This window comes from Zingiber officinale, chromosome 4A, assembly GCF_018446385.1.
Source record: "Zingiber officinale cultivar Zhangliang chromosome 4A, Zo_v1.1, whole genome shotgun sequence".
Taxonomy (NCBI): Eukaryota; Viridiplantae; Streptophyta; class Magnoliopsida; order Zingiberales; family Zingiberaceae; genus Zingiber; species Zingiber officinale.
Genome location: NC_055992.1, coordinates 9,790,781 through 9,814,155, shown reverse-complemented (window position 1 = coordinate 9,814,155; position 23,375 = coordinate 9,790,781). Strand labels below are relative to the sequence as shown.

General features: G+C 32.8%; 1 protein-coding gene across 1 annotated transcript; it reads left to right on the top strand.

Moving 5' to 3' along the window:
• The first annotated feature begins 12,061 nt into the window (after positions 1 to 12,061).
• On the top strand, positions 12,062 to 21,354 carry LOC121972229 (heavy metal-associated isoprenylated plant protein 7-like). The gene is made up of 6 exons (XM_042523923.1): positions 12,062 to 12,115; positions 12,648 to 12,693; positions 18,199 to 18,369; positions 20,205 to 20,404; positions 20,519 to 20,609; positions 20,780 to 21,354. The coding sequence occupies exons 1-6, from the start codon at positions 12,062 to 12,064 to the stop codon at positions 21,352 to 21,354; spliced, it is 1,137 nt and encodes a 378-aa protein (XP_042379857.1).
• Positions 21,355 to 23,375: the final 2,021 nt, after the last annotated feature.

The window sequence follows — 23,375 nt, the reverse complement described above, 5'->3', positions numbered from 1 at the left end:
CTAAGTGTTTGCATATGTATTTCTTATAGGTAATGAAACATTATACATTCTCTAATTTGTCAGAGAACTCTCAACGTTTTGCTACTACCTTTTTCCACTTGATTTCATCACTAGCTGAAACATTTATATAGGAGGATATGCATTGATGCCCTTATCTATTTTTCTACTTAGAGCAATCATAAACACATCCATTATGAAATGAAGAGTTCCTAAAACAGTTGAGCATTCCTAATAGAGTGAGATCCACATTGGGTCTGATATGGAATCATATCAAGCCCAACGTGGGCCTGATATGATTCATATCAGGCCTAACGTGGAGCCTTTTTGCTGATTCTTTCTTTTTATATTTTAACACCTTATAAAAGTCAAAATAAACTATGAATAGTAAATTTGAACTCCTTGCAATATCAGGAATCTACAGGAACTAAAATGAGTGTAATCTGAGGTCTCTAGGTCCATAAGTGGATTTCGGTCAAAACCCACTGATGGACCTAGAGAGCTCCGATTGCACCCATTTCTGTTTCTATGGATTCCTGGTGTTGCAAGGAGTTCAAATTTACTATCCATTATTTATTTTGACTTTTAGAAGGTGTTAAAATATAAGAAGAAAGAATCAGCAAAAAGGCTCCACGTTAGGCCTGATATGAATCATATCAGGCCCACGTTGGGTCTGATATGATTCCATATCAGGCCCAACGTGGGCCTGATATGAATTTTTTTTGTTGATTCTTTCTTCTTATATTTTAACACCTTCTAAAAGTCAAAATAAATAATGGATAGTAAATTTGAACTCCTTGCAACACCAGAAATCCATAGAAACTGAAATGCGTGCAATCGGAGCTCTCTATGTCTATCAGTGAGTTTTGACTGAAACCCACTTATGGACCTAGAGAGCTCAGATTACACCCATTTCAGTTCCTGTAGATTCCTGATGTTGCAAGGAGTTCAAATTTGCTATTCATAGTTTATTTTAGCTTATCTAAATGTATTAAAATGTTATCAAAAAATTAACTAAATTTTAAATGTCGTTGATGAAAGAGGAGATAGGAAAGAGAAGAGGGAGAAAAGAAAAACGATAAAAAAAAAGTTTGATTGGTTAGAAGGATAAAAAGGGAAGTGCACTTGAAAAAGTGCGTCCTTTGGTAAATACAAAAGTAGCATACGCCTTTTAATCAATTAAGATATCTATGTGCGTGATTTGATAAATTAACGTGCGCCTTTATTTGTTTTATCCCAAGAGTGTTCTTGGATTCGATTCACCACATCCAGGGGAGGGAGAAAGGCGACCAGAACTAGCTTTTTATCATTTAATACAATCTCTTTGTTTTAAATAAAAAAATAATTAAATATTATTAATGAAAATTAATTAGGTGTTATTTATAAAAATTAAATATAAAAATAGATGAAAAATGTGTAATTGACTTATAAAAATATGATTTTACTTGGACACTCTAATTATAAAAAAAATCTATTTTAACTTCAGGTCATTTAATATTGTTCTTTTTTTTTGGATAAATTTTAATAGTCAAAATCTGGTCAGTCATAAAATGAATTTATCTAGTTAAAAAATTAATTAAGCTAATTAAAAAATTAATTAAGTATTATTGATGAAAATTAATTGAGTATTATTTTTTAAAAATAAATATAAAAATAAATGGGAAGGAATATAATTGATTTATAAAAACAAACAATTAATTCAATTTAATCCAATCATTGGCTCACCTCTACTCCCATGACTGATTAGACCTCTTATATTAATTCTCTACAATTGAAATCAGAATTTAGATAGACTCAATTTGAGAATTGCTTCCTGACGATGTAAAGGAAGATTTCTCAAATGTTGATTTGCTATAAGTATGTTTTATTTTTTTTGTTTATTTCTTCGAGAGAATGTTCTTGGATTCGAATCACTACACCTGGAGGGAGGGAGGGAGAAAGGCGACCATAAGAGGTAGAGGCGTTCGTGAGCAAGAAGACTGATGATTTTGACATTAGTTTTCTTTCCAGTAGAGCTCGGATGCTGGCACTGTCGCCAAAAAGCTTAGAAATCCTATAATTGATTTTAAGTGACCAAGGTGATTCATTATTTTATATATATATATATATTTTGAACTATTAATATTTTAAAAAAATTTTAACTCTATTGAATAGTCATAATCTACCATCCTTCTGGATCGTGAGGGGTCATCCTAAAGAAGTCAATTCAATTAATCAAGTTTTCGTAGATCTAGTAGTTGTCAACCGAGTCCTTTTGGTTCATGTCCTAAATAGGGATGAATAATTGGTTAATAACCAAGTTGGTCAAGCAGTTTAAATCAAAATCAAACAAATCATTAGTTTTTATTTAACCAAACTCATCAAATTTTTCAACAAAAATTGAACAAACTAAACCATAAAATAACGATTAATTCAGTCAAAAATTAAAATGATCGATTTTTTCATCATCAATCGATTGATGATTGATAGTCGAATTGACTCAATTGTTAAACAATTTATTCGATTTTTAAGTCTAACAATCTATTGATGTAAATTAATTGATGATTTACATTAATTGACGGTTATAGCAAAATTACTAACTTTCTATTCTATTGCTATTTTAAATGTAGTAGATTTAATTAAATTTTGACTTTTAAAACTAAGAATAGATCGATTTAATTGAAATAATAGATATTTTTAAGAGAAAAATCGAATTTTTGAATTAACTGAATTAAATTTTTAACTTTAATCTATTTGATCAGTTAATACAATTTCACCGACCTTTTATTCACCCCTAATACCAAGTTTGATTAGACCACTTCCAGCATTCAATGAGCTTAATCTTCTACAATTGAAATCGGAATCAGACTCAATCTGGGAACTGCTTCCTGATAATGCAAGGAAAGACATCTCGAATGTCAATTTGTTATAAGTATGTTTTTTTGTTTGTTTTATTGAGTGTTCTAGGATTCGAGCCATCACAACCGAAGGGAGGGAGATAGGCGACCAGAAGACATGGAAACGTAACATTCATGGGCACGAAGCCCTTGTGATGATCTTGACATTATTTTCTTTCTTAAGGCAAATTTTCCTAGGAGCTGGCATTGCGGCTGTCGCCAATGTTGGCATTGCTGCCGCCATGGAAGACGAAGTTGATGTCGAAAGTTTAGAAATCCCAAAAATGCTAAGAGTAGGTTTCATGGAAAGGCCGTTGGATGTTCTAGAAATCCTAGGTGGACACTACCAAATCGATGGAAGGAAACGTCTACGGATATCTAATGTCGCTACTATAATCTTTTCACATAAATCCAAGCAACTTTTTTACAAATCCAAACAACTTTTTCATAGGCGTTTGCCCCCAATTAGATCGGGGAACAAAAAAAATAATAATAATGATCTTAAAAAATAAAGTTTTTTAAAAAAATAAAGTTTTGTTATTGTTTTGATGATAAATATATATTTTTAAATAATTTTATTAAAAAAATTTAACCATCCTTTTGATAATTTTAAATTTAAAATATAAACGGGCTTTAATTTAAAAGACTTAAATGATCTTTAAAAGCCCACATAATGCATCTACCTTGGCCCATTAATTAAAGAGAAGAAGTTTAAGAGCTGGAACCGGCACTTCTTGAATTCTAGTTCTTAGGCTGCCGGTGACCGGAATGAATTCATAAGGTTGGATAAGATCATAAGACTCTTGCTCTTACCTCTGAATCCTCTTTATCTAGATGTCAGAGTCACGTCGCTCCCCAGCAAGAGTCTCTTATTATTTGAATGGCCAGTATTATTAACGACTCTTGCTGCGATATCGTATTCATGTCTTCTTCCTTATTTTAGAATTGTATTTTCATAGCCAGTAATTTCTAAATTATCCGGCATATTTTTAGGCATTTTTTCCGGAATAAGGATCCATTATATATAATCTTACTTTTACTTTTTACTAAAGACTATTTTCATAATTCAAATATGTAATTTTTGATCACACAATAACAACTCTAATCAATCATGCATATGGATTAATTAAGTACAGTAAGCTAAAGTAACCATGCAAGTCAATTAATGCAATTGCATTAACAAAGAAAACTAAATAGATTATTCATCTCCATACACGACTAAGAAGCAAGAAAATTTAATAAGAAATAACAATCATTTTTATTTTTCATAAAACAATTAAAATGGTTGTGGCACGTGCCAGAATGAAATTGAATTTGTCCCAACTTGAGGGAGCAAAGGCTTCAGAGTGCCATTATTAATATCAAATGCTTGTGGCATAGTCACGTAGGAGACAACCTTATCATCATCTGGCATCTCTCCGTGCTCGCCAGCAATGTAAATAAACTCAGACATGCCACTGAAGAAGTGCAAGAATATATAGGGAGGTGATGATATCCCATAAAAAACTACAGAATTCCTGCATATGACCTTAGCAAATGTTACTGGCGGTGAGCCAACACTGGCGTCTCGAAATAGTTTATACATATTAATCCATCTGGTTTTGTAGAATGGAAGCTTCCTATCCTTAAACGATATGTATCCCTCGCAATCACTTACCTTCTGAAAGAGAATGAGACAGAGGTTGGTCATACTTGATAACTTCCAATCAGCTTTGTTGAGCTCCCTTGAAGGAGAAGGGATGGTGGAAAATTTATTAAGGTTGATGCCTGAGAACATAGAAACTTCTCCCATATAGTTGACAGTAGCAAAACATTTGCGGAAGAAGACAACGTCCTCATACTTGCTCTCGTCGTTCATCAAGAGCCAAGAAGAACCATTGCGAAGTGATACCAATGCCTTGTTCCCGGCTGAGATGACAACAATGGTGCAATCAGTACTCATATTCAATGGATTAGAAGATATCGCCATCTGATGGATCAAGTATCGAATCTCAGTATAATTTGTCGTAGCTCCAGGATTAAGGGGATCAAAGGGCATGTTATATTGGATCCTTCTAGTGAACAATTGTTTAGGGGCGTCGGGGAGAAGAACATGAGCACCGGTGAGGGGGTTGAGGAGGGAGATGGCATAAGAGTCCTCTTGTCCTTCCAGAACCAACCATCCTCCACATGAGACGATCCCTAATTCAAAATTCTTGTTTTCCTTAAGGGCCGGCACAATGATGGAGTGTGATTTGTCATCGGTAAAAGACATGTAGAAGAGTCGTCCGTTGATTCGATCACATCCAGTGATCAGCCATGGAAGCAGACGACGCTGAGGGGTGACAGTGATAGAGCGCCATGTTTTGCAAACAGCACGAAAGCGAATATAATCCATAACATCTAACCTCTTGGCCATGAGTTCCAATAGATTGTCATCGATAAGATTCCAATTGACCAATAATTTCTCGTCGCTAAAACAACAATCCTCCATCGATTTCTTTATGTTATAGAAAAACTTCTGCTGCAGTTGACAGAAAGATTAAATAAATTTATAAAGAAGAAGAATTAATTTATTGATAAAGACATCTAAGGAAATATTATGTTGGTCTAGAGTAAAATAGAATTTTGAATATTAAAAGATAAGTATTAAAAAGGTAATATTTAGTAATAATGATTTATTAATTTCTGCGTTTAATAATGTTTAAAATTTTCAATATTAGGCAAATTCAAATTAATAAATAAATAATTCTCACACCAATTTCAAATTAATTACCTATTCAATAGGAATAAAATCAATTTTCACGTTTCTTCCTTTCTTTTAACTTATATTTAAATTTAAAATATGATTTGTTGCTATTCAAATTTGTAAAAAAATTTATTGATATTTATTTGTACGTATTGCTTTATATATTTTACCCATATTTTTTAATTTCTTCATCTATTTCCTTCTTGGCCTTATTTCAATATCTTCCTTCCAATCTAATTTTATTTCTATATATTATTTTGAAGCAATTAATTTCTAGCTTTCCCACCATATTTGTCTCTCTCTTTTATATTAATTTACTGATTTTTTTTTATTCAAGGATACAACTATTAAATGGTTATTTAATAACGTTAAGTTATTCGAAATCAAATTTAACTAATTAAGAATCTTATCTTACTATTTTAATATTTAATTAAGAACCTTGACTCTTTAATAATTAGTTTTGATAAAAAAAAAATTAAATTACATTAATATCCTTATTTTTTAAATAATAAAAATAAATGTAAAGTTTATTAGTAATTTTCTCTCATGATTTTTTATATAAAAATATATACTATTATGGTTCTTTTTAGTCCTATATTTTATGATTGACAACATTATAAACGGAGAAACTTCTATAAATATCTTGGGCTGACGATCGAGTATCTATTCTTATCAATTTAATATCTATTATAAAAATTAAATTAATTTTTTAGAGGAAGAGTCTAATTTATAGGTCTGGATATTAATTTATTTATGCATATTTATACATTATATTATACCTATCATGTGCACTTGTTTAAATAATAATTATTCATTTAACTTTTTATGAAATCTATACCCTTTAGTTTTTTCTGGATAACCAATGAAAAATCTGCTAGTTGTTCTTAAATCGAGTTTTTTTTCATGTGGATTATAAACTCTTACTTCCGTCGGACAACCCTAAATATGCAGGTGCCTTAAACTAGGTTTTCTTCCAGTCCACAGTTCAAAAGGAGTTTTTGGAACTACGAACCCTATTTAACAAGTACATAACGATTTTCAAAGCATACATCCACAATGATAAGGATAAAGGAGAATAACTTAACATACTCCTAACCATATATATCTATTAGAGTACGATTACGTCTTTCTACAATACCATTTTGTTTTGGTGTCCCAGGCATTGTGTATTGAGCACAAATGTCATGTTGTTCTAAATATTTAGCGAATGGACAAGGGCATTGCCCTGAGTTATCATACTTACCATAATATTCACCACCCCTATCAGATCTGATAATCTTCACCTTTTTGTCTAATTATTTTTCAACCTCATTAATAAATACCTCTAAGATATTCATTGATTGAGATTTTTCATGCAACAAATAGATATAACCATAACATGAATAATCATCAATAAAGGTTATGAAATATTTGTCTCCACCAAGAGATGGAACATCAAAATGTCTGTATATATCGGTGTGTATAATTTCTAAAAGTTGTGTACTTCTTGTAGCTATTTTCTTAATTGTGTGTTTTTTATGTTTCCCATAATACAATTCACACAAATAAGAAGATCGGTAAAATCCAATTCTTGAAGGATTTCATTCTTTACTAATCTTTATAATCGTTCTTTGGATATATGACCCAAACGTTTATGCCACAAGTAAGCTGAGCTTTCATCCACTAGACCACGTTTTGTTCCAACATTATGATGCAAGGTCAATAGAGTCTCAGCAAACAAATTATTAAGCTTTAATTTGTATAAGCCATCACAAAGAACACCGGAGCCAATAGAGTGATTATTCTTAAACAAATTGAAATATCCATTTTAAAACTTAAATGAGTATCCAACTATATCAAGTTTTGATAAAAATAAATAAATTTCTACTAACAGAAGGAACATAAAGAGTTTGAAACAGATCTAAATGATATCCAGTGTCTACAATCAAACGATAAGTTCCAATAGCTTTAACCGGTGCTTTAACTCGATTTCCCATGAAGACAAACTTTTCATTTGACTTTATGGTTTGGATCATAAGGAATCCCTGCATCATATTTGAAATATGAGTAGTACAACCAGAATCAATCCACCATGTATTATAAGGAACTTCTGCCAAATTTGATTCAAAACATACAAAAGCACTGGACTTACCTTTCTTTTCGAACCAAGCCTTTCATTTTTGGCAATCCTTTTGAAAGTGTCCAAGCTTGTGACAAAAATGACACTTATTATTCTTTTGTCCCTTCTTTTGGTTTTGGACAGATGACATATTTAACTTTAAGTATCCATTATTATCCTTTGAATTTTTCTTTCCTGATTTTTTCTGGTATTAGGATGACTCATGAAATTAATTGAGTGAACTCCTTGTTTCTTAAGTCTTGCTTCCTCTTGAATAAACATACTTTGCAATTCTGTCACATTCCATTTATCCTTTATAGTATTATAATTGATTTGGAATGGACCATACTCAGGAGGCAAGGAGTTTATAATAAACTGCACAAGGAAGCTCTCACTCAATTTCATTCCCATGGAATTCAGTCTTGCTACCGTATTTATCATTTGAGTGATATGATCACGCATGGTACGAGAGCCATCAAACTTCATGGTGGTCAACATGCCCATTAATGTACCACAAAGTGACTTATCAGCAGACTTAGATTGAGATAAATTTTCTACAAACTTCATAAATTCCTTAGCATAATCAATTTTAGGGATTGTTGGCTTAATGATGTATGCTACAATCATTTGCATAAACATCAAGCTAAGTCTATTTGATCTTTCCCAAACTTATGGAAAGATACTTATTCAGTGCTGCTAGTATTAGTAAGTGCAGCAGACTTATCTGTAAGAAGTTTTAAATCAAGATCCAAAACACCTAAATGGAACTGGATTTGTTCACTCCATTCAAAAAAATTAAGCCCATTGAACTTCGTAATAGACGAGGCTTGTGAATGAAGTGTTGGACCCCCGTGGTTGTTTTGATGTGATCAACCAAATTAGGTTAGATCCTGTTTGATTTTGATCCCTTTGTCTAAATGTGCAGGAGCTTAGGAGCACAAGAAGTCGAGTGGAAGATGCAGCTAGCAATAAGGATGGCATGGAAAGGGAGCCGACGGGTTCGGTGGATCCGAGGGACGAAAGAGCTGCGGAAGAGTACACCGGTGGACGAGAAAAACGTACGCGGCGTTCGAGGGACGAGAAGTCAAAGTGGAAGCCTGCTCGAGGAGAAGACCGAAAATTGGGTTCGGGTAAACCTTATTTCGATTGGCCGCAATCACCCAAATGAATAGAGCAACGAAGATCCAAACGAAGGCTGGAGCTATTTATACACTGCAGGTGGAGGGTGCCTTCCATGAGGAATAGGAGGCACCCTCCATAAGGTATAGGAGGTGCCCTCCATAACGTATGGGAGGCACCCCTCCATGCTTATGAAGGGCGCCCTCGACCTAGTCTTTGTAACTGTTTGGTAGTGAATAAAGCTTTATCCGCTGTCTCATTGGAGGCACCCTCCAAGATCCTTGGAGGTACCCTCAAGCAATATATAAGATTTTTCAGGGACTATAAAAGGACCCCTGGACCTAGGAAAGATACAACAACTTTAGAACAACTACTGTAATCATTTCCTAAAGATTTTTTGAGCTTTTCAAATAGTGTAAGAGGCTTCTCCGTCTATAGAGAAGGAGATATTTCTAGTAGAGCTTTGCAACCGCCTTGGATTAACAACCATTTAGGTTGTAACCAAGTCAAATCTGTTTGCCTCTTTCTTTTTTATTAGTTATTCATTTCTGCTTATAATTATTGGGATATTGCTACTGATCTAAGTTGAAAAAAAAGAAAGGTGCTTCTTGTTGTTTTATTTTTCCAACAGACGTTGCACCCTCTTGCCGACCTCGCCGCTGTGCTAACATGAAGAGCAACAATTGTTGATGCTGCAAAATTATGTAGAATGCTCATACTTCAATGTTTTGATTCATAAATCATAATACAAAATTCAGATAACATTCATATGAACTTTAAATGCATATTGAAGTTCTCATTTGAGTGATACTACAACACACACATAATCGATGCTTAAATACAATTTCATATAATAGGTAATTATATATGATCTAATCAAGCATGTTTATTATCTTTGGATATACTAAGCATATCTAATAAACCATATAAATTAACCACAATTATATCCATGATTATAAAATAAAGTAATCAACCTTTGGGTGATTATTAATTATTTTATAATCATTGAACTTTAAATTATTCATGATAAGAGTTAAGTAATTTCATCATATTATCTTATAGCATCACATACTCATGAATAATTTAACATTATTTAATTAATGTCTAAAACCTTTTAATTTGGCCACTTTGGTGACTAACAAATTATGTATAATATAGACATTAAATTAAATATTAATGACAATAATCAGTTAAAAGTTCATATTTATTTAATTTTAACTTTATGATCCATCAAACATAAAACATGAATAAACATAATAATCATATGCATAGAGATCTAAGCATAATCAAACTCAAAGGAATAAAACATTCATAAATCACATATTAAATAAATATGTGATGATCATAATCATTTATTTATAATGAATGAATATATTAGAAAGTATATAAAAATCTAATTAAACACAATGTGTAACATGTTTAATACATTATGTCTATTAGAAAGTTGAGATATCAAAACATACATAACTTTTATTCTCAAAATTCTTTTTACATAATTACTCGACATGTGTAATCATATAAGATTTCTCAATTAAAGTTATCATACATGTCAAGAATCACTAGTAGAAAAAACACTTTTTGAGACATAACAAAATATGTCTTAAAATTTGGTGTCTCAAAATGTTTTTGAGACGATAATGTAGTAGTCTCCAATACAAGCGTCTCAAAAAAATATTGTGACAGTTGTACTATCTCAAATGCTATTTAAGACGATGATGAGACGGTTGTTTAATTGTCTAAAAAATATTTAAGACAGTTATTTTTTTGTCTCAAATGTTATGTCTTATCCTGTGAAAAAACTAGAGACACTAAATTGAGATGGTAATGTGTCGTTTCAAATAGAAGTGAAGACAGTAAATTACTGCCCCTAATGTTTTGATTTGTTGATGCACCATTTGTGATAAAAATTAATAATCTTAAAAGAATATTTACTATACAAATTAATCTAGATCAGATTTATTGAATTGTCATTTTAAAACAAAAGGAAAAACTCTCTTTATAAATTAAAAGTGATATACATAATATACAATTTAAATATTTTTTAACTTACAAACTAGTCAATACATAAGTTCCATGCTGACATTCATCCAATAATAGAAATATCTACATATTCATCATTAATTTGATAAGAAAAAAAAAACTACTATTCCCATAAAAATTACATAAGAGAAAGCCTAAAGAACAACTTCTCATAATCTGGAGATAACTTCTATAATCTTTCTTGATCAGAATCCTGAACATAAAACACAACTCTTATTAGAGATCATAAAGATGATTTATAATTTATATTGTTAAAAAAAAAATCAATAAACAAAACTTTTCAATAAGAAATTTCATCTAACACGTAATCCTCTTTCTTGCAACTATGTATATAAATAAAACAAATATACCAAGCAATCTAATCGAGCATTTATAGTTTCAACATCTTTCAGAGTCTACAACAAGTTTGCATGAAGTAGTCTAGTCCTGGAATGCACAAGCATAATCTAAATTTAAGATGGGAGGAAGAAAGGGAAAATATGAAGCATGGCAGAAGTATGTACGATTGCTCATATTTCATTTTAGAAAACACCAAACAAACTTTAAAAGTTGATAAATTAACACTAATTTCTAAGCATTAATATTACATGTATTACATGTTAACCATCTAATATAAGTTGAATTGAGTTTTTTTTTTATCTTTACAATTAAGAAGATAAAAAGAGCTGACTGAAAATGTATTATACTGCTAGATGTTAAGGTTGTACATGCACAAAAAGAATGATGGAGGAATAGAATGAAGTGACATGAATAATTTCAAATATTTGTATCTATTGGTTACCCAATCCTTGTACATACGAAATAGTATTATCTGCGGTCTAAATAAAAAATAGTGTATATATCACAAAACTATTAAAATTCATCAAAAAATCAGTTATTTAAATAAATTCAAGATACTTTTTGATTACTAAAGTCAATAAATTCCATGCGAAGATGAGTCAATGGGGATTTATGATTCTCTAACTTTGATTGAAGTGCATCTATTTGAGATTTCATTTGATTTAGAATAGGAGTCACTACTTTCAGGCCTGGCCCTGGAGGAGGGCAATCCTGGGCGATGGCCCTGGGCCTACATTTTGAGGGGGCCCAATTTTTTTTTTAAATATTATGTTTAATAGTTATAGTGCAGGAATAAAAACATATTTAGGGTAAAAAATTGCTTCTGTCGCCTGCGATGGGAAACTCGCTGTAGCGCCCGTCGCAATGCCGCCTCCCGCCTGCACCTACGCCTACGAGAAAGAGAATGACTCAAGATATGTCTTCTCCTCCTTTTCTATTTGAAATTCTCTGTCTCTATCGCATCTCTTATTCTTCTTTCGCTCACGGCTCTTCCACGGCTATTTCTGTGATTCGGTTGCATCTCTTCTTCTTCTTTCGCATGTATGTCACTTCTCAAGATTTTTTTGCCGTTATTTTTGTATCCACAGAGATGATAAATACAACCCATTGAATTAGAATGTTCATTGTGAATTTAAGCTTTGGTTGTCCATTATCGTTGACTCGTTGTGAAAAATTGCTCTCAAATTTTTGTTAGATTTGATTTTTTTAGAGGAGAATTTTGTTCGTTCAGTGGTGTTTAGTGACTGGTGTGTGCCAGTGTAAGCTTCAGTAGTTTCTTATTAAGAATTGTTATTTCTTAATAATTTTACTAATTAGTTTCAATTTGATAATGATTTAATTAGTCATCTATGAAAAATTTAATTATTTAACTCAGAATTCAGTCTTTCTTCTCTTTTTTATTTTTATTTTTAGTGTGTAAATTTCTTTTCTTATCTTTACATTGCCACAGGCTTCTTTCATTGCATATGTGCATGCCCTTGTTAATGTGGCAAAAGGTGATTCGCTCACCCTCAGCGCCCCCGCCAACCCGTCCCTAGGCCAACACGGAGGAGGTAAATCACGGGTGGCTACTAGCCATTAGTGCAAATGGCCAAGACATGGGGGAGGTTATGCTCGGTCACGCCGAGTTTCAACCCCAAGACCTCATGTGGCAACACCCCATGCCTTAACCATCGCACCGCCTCGAGGGGACATGCATGCCCTTGTTAATGATATATAAGATTGTGTCTTGAGAGAATTTATTCACATGTGACAAAAAAAAAGAAATCAAATAGAAAAATTAGTTGCATGCCCTTCTCTTAGACTGATAATGGATTTGGAATCGACTCAAAAAGAGTTATTTTTATGAAAAAAGATTATTGTTGTAGGAGAGACCTCTTGTAGTGTGCCACCTTTCTTTAAATGATGTAGCGTTTTTGAATGATGGTTTATCCCTTGTAATTTTGATCGCATGTTCACCTTAGAACTTGTGACCTTAGTAGCACAAAGTAGCTGCGAGTTGATTTGTGATAGAAATTTAAGATGAAATGAACTTTTTTTATTAGGTTTTTGACTTCCATAAAAGTTGTAGCATATGTTTATAACTCCAAATTGTTTAAAGACTTAAGGCGCAAGTTGATTTGTAAATATGCTTGCATCACGAAGATCATGGAAAGATAACCAATAGGCTAATATTTAATTGAATAGGGATATCTCGACAACAGATTGAAACTATGGGGTAAAATGATGATTCAAAAACTATGGAGGCATTAAAAAAAAGTAGTAAACTATAAGGGCAAAATGAATTTTCCCTCTCTCTATATAACTTATACATAACAAAAGTGCAGTATCAAAATCTAGATCTTAACAGTTACCCCCTTTTTCTGTTTACTTTTATTGCATAATTGATATAGTTGAGATATACGAACACATATCCACACCCTAAATAATTAGTCATTTCTTTATTAATGTGTTGGTAAGAAATTTCAAATTGGGTGAATGAGTTATCCCTTTAGTCAATGTCAAATAAACTATCAATAATCCTACAAAAATAAGAAGAGAAAATTGTCAAAGGACTTATGATTAAAGCCCTTAGATTATAGATCTTAGAGAATTATAGCACTTGAGTACTTACTGTATGAGAAATAGAATTTCATAATGTTTTTTATACTCTTGGTTGTTCAAGAAACCTCTAAAGTACTTACTCTGCTTGAACTTATGCGCTTGAACTTGTGTTGTTATAATTAGTATTGTTGTTTCTTTAAGTATAATAATTTTACTAATTAGTTTTAATTTGATAATAATTAAATTTTCTTTTAACAGGTGTTGTCTGATGAGGTGCTTAACTTAACGACCTAGGACATTTCCATTAATATTGAAAACTATCATATTACAGGTGCTATTATTTCTTTACTAGTGAAATAATTTGAATTATCTACTTTTTTTACAATTGTTGTGGTTTTGTATATTATAATATGTTGCCTAAAATATATCTTTCTGGATGTGAGAAAAGAAAAAAAAGAAAAAAATTAGAACGATTGACTGAATCACAAAAAGGTGCTATTAATAAATTTTTTATTAAAAGTTCTCATGGAAATCCACAAAATTCAACTATGACTGTGAATAATGTAGATGAGTGTAATGAGATTCACAATTTAATGAAGAAAGGGAAAATTTGAGTGAGCATGAAAAAATATTTTAAATAAGGTAGATAATGAGAATATTGACATCAATGAACAATTTATTTCTTCACTTGATATATATGATACAAGAAATTGGGATAATTTTGATAACAATGCACGTGATATTTTAGTTAAAAAAAGGGTCTATCAGAGAAATAAATATTGTATATCCTTTGGACTACACTTCTAGGCATTTTTCTTGTGCTCATTATTCTAGACATTTAAGTAATGGATAAATAAGAGATCGAAAGTGGTTGGTTTACAATACATATGTGGATAAAGTGTATTGCTTTTGTTGCAAGTTGTTTAAATATGAAAATAATTGAAGTTCACTAGCAAAGGATGGATTTAGAGATTGGAAGCATCTTAGTTAACGACTTAAAGAACATGAAAATACTATTGAACATATAACTAACATGCACACTTGGAATGAATTAAAAATGTGATTAGATAAAAATCTAACAATTGATAAAGACCTACAACGAGAAATTTCCAAAGAAAAAGAGCGTTGGAGACAAATTATAACAAGAATAATAGCAACTATAAAATGTCTTTCTAAACATTGTTTAGCTTTTCGAGGATCTAATGAAAAACTTTATCAAGACAATAATGGAATTTTTTTGGGGTTAATTGAAATGATTGTTGAATTTGATTATGTGATGTAAGATCATATTAGACATATTCAAAGTAATGAAATTCATTATCATTACCTAGGTCATAAAAGTCAGAATGAGTTGATTTCTATTTTAGCTAATAATATTAAAAATGTTATCATTAATAAAATTAAAGAAGCAAAATATTTTTCAATAATTCTTAATTGTACTCCAGATATAAGTCATCAAGAACAAATGACTTTTATAATACGATGTGTTAATATATCAGGTAATAAAGTGAAAATAGAGAAGTACTTTTTAAATTTTCTAAAAGTAGATAATACATCAGGTTTATGACTTTTTAACGAATTACAAAATGTGTTAAAATCACTTGATCTTAGTATTGAAAATATTAGAGGTCAAGGTTATGATAATAGTTCTAATATGAAAGGAAAACACCAAGGAGTTCAAAAGAGGTTACTTGAAATAAATCCAAGAGCATTGTATATGTACTTGTCATAATCTTAATCTAACTCTTAGTGATATGCCACATTCTTGTGTTAAAGATGTTTCTTTTTTTTGGAGTAGTGCAACACATATATACATTATTTTCAAGTTCTCCTAAGAGATGGAAAATTTAATTAATAATGTGAACGGAATAACCATCAAATCTTTGTCGAATACTCGTTGGGAAAGTCGTATTAAAAGTGTTCAAGCTATTAGATTTCAAATTGTGGAAGTGAGAGCAGCTTTGCTTGAATTAAATAATATTTGTGATGATGCAAAGTCAATAAGTGAAGCTGAAAGTTTAGTTAATTCAATCGAAAGATTTGAATTTTTACTTGGTATGGTCATTTGATATGATATCTTATTTGCTATAAACATGGCGAGTAGGAAATTACAATCAAAATCTATGTGTATTGACTCTGCCATGAAACAATTAGAAGGTGTAATCTCATTTTTTGAAAAGTATAAGAGTTTTGCATTAGATATGAATATATAGTCAATATTTACAACAAATCGCCATATTTTTTAGGAAAAGACAATTTAATGAAAGAGAAGATGATGAAATTTCACTATTATTAGAAGAGTCTTTTAGAATTGATTATTTTATTGTTGTTGTGGACACGATAATTGCTTTTTTAAAATGTAGATTCGAGCAAATGAAAACCTTTGAAAATATATTTGGCTTTTTATTTGATTCAAAAACAGTAAGAACTTTGAATGATGATGAATTAAGAAAATATTATGTCAATTTAAAATCTACTCTAACTCATGACAACTCATCAGATGTTGAGTTAGATGATTTATTTACTGAATAAAAAATATTACAAACGACTTTACCAAATATGATAATATCTATATTCTTGAATTTGTTCAAAGTGTAGATTGTTATCCAAATGTTGTAATTGCTTATAGAATTTTGTTGACTATGTCTGTTACGGTATCATCGGCTGAAAGGAGTTTTTCAAAATTAAAATTATTGAAAACATATATGAGATTGTCAATGTCTCAAGAAAGATTAAATGGATTGACAATTTTATGTATTGAGAAAGACATCTTGAAAAATCTTGAAACCGATACTATTATAGAAAATTTTACCAATAGAAATGCTAGAAGAAGTCATTGTACGTAGATAAATTATATATTATTATAAATTTATTTGGGATCTCATTTTATTATTTCGCCCAAGGCCTCTTGAGTCGAAGGACCGTGGCCGACTACTTTCATCCACTCTGCTACCGCTTTCTCCATAATAATTTTGATTAACTCATTTGAATGTTTATTGGATAACAAGGGGTGAGTACACATGTCAGAAGGGCTAGGACCTAAACCTATAATGTGAACATAACCATAACTTTCATTTCCCATGAAACTATTGAAAATCTTTTGTCACAACTTAGGCGTTTGATCCTCAACAGGTACCACTGATAATTTTTCTTGCATTTGACCCTAGATGTTTATTAACATCAATAAATATAAATCTTTCATAAGTAAACAAAATGATAATGTCTTAGCAATATAAGAATTATAAATGCATGTGTTTACTATTAAATTTATAGCTTCGGCATCAGCTGGAACTCCATTTTTGCAACGAGCCTCAATGTACGTTGTTAAGGGATCGATTGACTTTCCATCAGCTGCCAACTATATAAAAATGATAAATCCTTATACATTTGTTACCAAAAAAACAAAGTATATTATCATTATACATACTTTTATTTTGAAGTTAGGCATTGAAGTCCTTCCGATCCTATGTATTGGCTCCACAAGTTTCCTATCGAGTGCATTTTTCTTTGAAATTTCCTTAAAAACAGAAGAAAAAAATAGAGATTTTTTGAACAGGTTATAATAACAATAATTAAAAAAATCATAAACAATGTTATTAGAGACAAGAAATTAGTTGAAATTTGTCTATACTCCAGTACTTGATGAGAATCCTCCATTGCTCAGGTTCAACACAATTAGGAACATTGGCTAACAATTGGTCATGCGTCTTTCCATTAAAATAATTAGTTTTAATTCGATTCTTCCACTTTCTTTATTTGTCGCCAACATATTTAAGGCATACAGACTTATGCGCTAGAGGGACATTGCTATTCTCCTATATAATTTATAGTACATATATAAACAATTTGTTACAAAAAAATTTACAAACATAATTATTATAACTAGGTTAAAAACATTGCTTTGTCATTTCAGTCATATGATATGATTAATAATATGGAAAAAATGGGAAAAAAAATTGAGAACCTACCTGAACTTTATTCCAAATATAATCTGTAACATGTGGGAGCACGTTAGACCATTCCACATATGTTAAGGGAACTCGGACACCATTATGAGAAATTCAACCAAGCAATGATGAATACTTTCTAGCATTCGGTCCAATAGCCTAGAATGATTCATTGAAATCAACTATTAACTTTCCACCCTCATGTAAATCTCCTTGAGTAGGGCCTCTTCCTCGTTTTTTTAGTAACTCCATTGTTAGTTTCTCCTATAAATTCAACAAACGTAAAAGACTTATAAATTACAATAAGTAAAAAATGACCAACAAAGAGAGGTGACAAATAATACGAGAAATTTAAAAAATAATTAAACACTTTGGAAATCTATATAAACTAACCTGCATTTGGCAAGGTTAAACTAGGTTGTGAATTCACACTCAGCTTTTTACAATAATTTCATATATCGCTTGGTTTTTTCATCTATCCCAACTAAATCAAATCCTGGCTATTGTCAGGTGGTGAGAGCGGAAACGATGGGGGCAAGAAAGAGGAGGCGGATGAGAAGCCTCCGACTCCCCCTCCCCCTTCTCCTCCTCCACAATCGCAGGAGGAGGTAGTTATGAGAGTCTACATGGACTGTGCAGGATGCGCTAGGAAGGTGCGGCAGAGCCTTCGGGGCTTTCCAGGTATTGGTCAATCTATTGAAGAAATAGTCCTTTTAAGCCTTCGAAACTGGACCTTTGATGAGTGATACGGTGCATGTTCGTGGGGTCTGTTAGATGAGGTGGTCAAAAGTCAAGCTTACGTGAAGGTCAGAAGTCAGGATTACGTGGAAATCAGAAGTCAAGCCTCCATGGCTGGTCAGAAGTCAAACTTGCGTGGCCTGGGTCAAAGTTTCAACTGACGGGACGGTCAAAGGATAGGAGTATAAGTCGGACAAGGGCCAACCCTGATAGCGGTCAAAGACAGAGCCCACGGGCCAGATACATTTGAGAATTGAGCCCACAAGCCAAGTAAAGGTAAAGGAAAGAAGGCCCTGAGTGTAGAATAAACAGACCTGGCGTACAGGTCGGGATGTACAAACCCAGGATAATGGTAAACAGAAGCAGGTCGGGAGATGGACCTGGCTCACAGGTCGGGACGTACAAACCAAGGATAACGGTAAACAGAAGTAGGTAAGGAAACAGACCTAACGTACAGGTCGGGACATGCAAGACAAGGATAACAGTAAACAGAAGCAGGTCGGGAAACAGACCTGGTGTACAGGTCGGAACATACAAGCCAAGGATAACAGTAAACAGAAGCAGGTCGGGAAACAGACCTGGCGTACAGGTCGGAACATACAAGTCAAGGATAACAGTAAACAGAAGCAGGTCGGGAAATAGACCTGACGTATAGGTCGGGACATACAAGCCAAGGATAACAGTAAACAAATGCAGGTTAGGAAACAAACCGGTCAGGCAGGTCGGAACGTACAAGCCAGGGATTATAGTAGACAAATGCAGGTCAGGAAACAGACATGTCGGGCAGGTCGGAACGTGCAAGCCATGGATTATAGTAGACAAATGCAGGTCAGGAAACAGACCGGTCGGGCAGGCCAGAACGTGCAAGCCATGGATTATAGTAGACAAATGCAGGTCAGGAAACAGACCGGTCGGGCAGGTCGGAACGTGCAAGCCATGGATTACAGTAGACAAATGCCGGTCAGGAAACAGACCGGTTGGGCAGGTCGGAACGTGCAAGCCATGAATTACAGTAGGCAAATGCAGGTCAGGAAATAGACCAGTCAGGCAGGTCGGAACGTACAAGCCAGAGATTATAGTAGGCAAATGCAGGTCAGGAAACAGACTGGTCAGGCAGGTCGGAACGTACAAGCCATGGATAGTAGTGGATCGAAGCAGGTCAGGATGCAGACCTAGCGTCTAGGCACTACAGGACAAACAAGCCAAGGAATCGTAACCGCTTGTTAGAGAATGTCAGAGAACAATCAATGCGTCAGAGAATATGCTAACAGTCAGGGCTCGCTACACCTTCGGTTTTGCCGCCAGCCTATTGAGAGCCACGTGTCGATCACCGTCAGACAAAGCCTGACAGCCGACATTCCCTGATGCTCGTCAGGTCCCAGAGACAGCCGTTGCAGTATAAAAAGGGATGTTTTGTCCCTTATGCAGGTACGCTCACTCGTCACTTCTCACCAGTCTTTACTTTTCGTCCTTTCTCTGTATTTTCTGGGGAAAAAGTACTTGACTTGAGCGTCAGAGGGCCTGACCCGGGGACTTTTTCCCTGGTTTCTGGTCTCTAAGAACTCGTGGGCTCGTCTGAGTGTACGCAGAGCAGCAGCGTTATCGTCTTGGTCATCTTCCTAGGTCAGCCGCCCGTGCAAACTTTTCCAAGGGGTACCAGGTAGATCCGACGACTTTCCGTCAACTTCCAGTGCACCAAGGCTCGCCTCCATCCGACTCAGCTTCCGGACGGGATCAATGAGAATATAGTTAAACTTTGTATTGGATCGGATTGGAAGGTGTGGAGGAGGTGGTGGTTAATAGCTGGACGCACCGTGTCGTGGTGAAGGGGAGGAAGGCAGCGGAGGATCCGCTGAAGGTGGTAGCGAGAGTCCAAAAGAAAAGCGGAAAGAAAGTGGATTTGCTAAGCCCCCTACCTACCCCGCCGACGCCGCCGGAGAAGAAGGAAGAGGATCAGAAACCTATTGGAGAGGAAATGGTCGAGGCCTAAGATTCAAATCGTTCCCCATCAATTTTTTTTTCTCTGCAAATGCTATGCCTTTTCCAGTTTCCAGTTTCCACTCTCTGTTTTTACATTTCAATTGCACTGCAGCAGCCGCAAGTGATCGTCGCTGTGCTGAGAGTTTATATGCATTGCGAAGCCTGCGCTCAAGAGATCAAGAAGAGGATTCTAAGGATGAAAGGTCTTTATCATGCATTATTCCATTAATTTCTTAATCATCCAATTAAATCTGATGGAAAAGCACGCGAATTCAATCTTTTTTTTATTATTCATGCTCCCACTGAAGAAGCAACGTGCGATTGATTTTGAATTGATTGATTATTAAAGGTAAGATTATTTCCTTGACGACAGGAGTCCGTTCCACAGAGCCAAACCTGAAGGCGTCTGAGGTGACGGTGAAGGGCGTGTTCCACCCGGAGATCCTGGCGGCGTACGTCCTCAAGAGAACGGGAAAGCACGCGACCGTGGTGAAGCAGGAGCCGGAGGAGAAGCCGGTAGAGGATCCCGAGAAGTCCAAGGCTAAGGAGCCGCCACCACCGACTGCAGCCGGGGATGATGCGAAAGACGAGAAGAATCCTGAAGGCAGAGAACAAGTTGACAAGGAGGACGAGGACTGCGGCAGCCGCAACGAAGGGGAACAGAGCGAGAAGAAAGCCGACGGCGATGCTGACACGAAAGAGAAGGAGAAGAAGACCGACCCAAAAAAGGAGGAAAACAAGGTGGAGGAAGTAGTCGTCGTAGACATCGGAGCGACGAGTACTCCACCGCCTCCACCATCTGCCGACGGCGAAGGTGCCGGCGGCGCAAGGAAGATATTAATTAAGAACGAAAACTACTACTACTATCCGAAGTACCCAGCGGAGTTCTACGCGTATCCGCCGCAGATCTTTAGCGATGAGAATCCTAATGCATGCGTTGTCATGTGATCCCAATCAACGTTCGCTCGTCCCTGCATGTGTTAAACTTTGAACACAGAATATATTGTCGATTTTGGAGCTCTTTATAATTATGAATTATATAATTATAAAAAGTATTTCTATAATTATTTTATAAACATAATTGTGTAGTATTTTTTAATAACTTTTAATAGTAAAGGCCCTACTTTACTAAATTACTCAAATATATTTATCTTTGATGAAAAAAAATACTCTATCCTAATTACTAATAATTATTTTATTCAATTAAGTTGGTTTTCTTTAATCAGTTACTTGGATCTTAGGGAATATTAGTTATGCAATCACATATCGCTGCATCATGGAAATATTTTTATAAGCTGTGATTTTGTGTAATTTCAAAGAATTTTATGATTGGTATAAACAATATCTAATTGCGTTGATGGACCTTAAATCCAATTTGATAAAATTCCATCTTAAAAAAAAATACTTTTTTCTTAAATGAAACATTCCAAATTTGTTAGTTACGTGGATACACTCACCTGGTATTCCTATGACACTCATGTCAAATATCTATGTGACACGCATATCAAATTACGTTACCTTTTTAATTTTTATCATTTTTGGGCTTTCTAAATTAATAAGAAATTAGTTCGACTTAACTACAAGATAAATTTTATATTTCAGTCTACAAAATTTTATGTTATAAAATCTTTAAATTTTAAAGTTATTTTATTCTCAACTAATAGAATTATTTCATTACTTAAATAACAATATAGTGCAAACACTAATAAATTAATACTATAAATTTCAAATTTTCATATTTTACATCAAATAAGAATATTATTTTTACTTTACATAAATTTTTGGTATGAAATCTATTAAAATTTAAAATAATGTATTCAGAAAATCATTAAAAGACCAAAATATGGTTGAAATATTCATATTACACATCTAGCTTTATCCTTTAATACAATTTAAGTCTGCTATATCATTGATTATATTAATTAAAAAATTAATGGAGTATTATTAATGAAAATTAATTAGGTATTATTTTTAAAAATTAAAATTAAATAGGTGAAAAAGAATATAATTGACTTATAAAAATATGAAATTATTTGTACATCCTTAATAATAATCTTAAAAATTATAAAAAAAATATTCTAATAACCAGATTTAGGTTATTTAGTATTGTCCCTTTTTTCAAGTAAATCTTAATGGTAAAAATCTGGTCGATCAGAAAACTATTAATAATAAAAAAAAACAATCCACTCTATCAAATCATTCAAGTCTTTTTAATACTGGACCTGAAAAAAAGAATCAAATTGCACTATCTCTGTAATAGGTAAATGCCTTTTTTTCTCCAGAAGTTGTCGAAATTATTCGTAATAAGATATTGGCCACAATTGAAGAGGTCTTATCAATAAAATTTGCATTTATCTGAGATCTTAGCATAATTAACAATCCATTCTATAATTATTTTCATTACCCTTAGGGTGCGTTTGGTTCAAGTTATCATGTATAACCTTGGTTATGTGATTACCAGGTAATCACATAACCAAGGTTATGGGTAATAAAACATAACCAAGGTTATGGGTAATAAAACATAACCAAATGTTGTTTGGTTCAATGTAGGTAATGCAACAAAAACATGTTTGTTTGAAGGTTTTAATGAACAACCTAGTTTAGTATTTTACTAGATTACCCTTAGTTACAAAACCAACTATACATAATAATAATAATAATAATAATAATAATATTATTATTATTATTATTATTATTATTATTATTATTATTATTTAAACTCTATTCTATTTACTATATTTTCATTTTTTTTAATTTATATATATTTTTAATTTATTTTTTTTATGTTTTTAATTTTTATTTTTTTTTATTTTATAAAGTTTTTTTTTATTTTTTTACTTTTTTATTATTTTTATTTTTTAGGATTTTTTACTTTTTTCTATTTTTTAATTTTTTTATGTTTTTTTAACATTTTTTTAATTATTTTTTGCTTTTTAATTTTTTTTATGTTTTTTGTATTTTTTTTAATT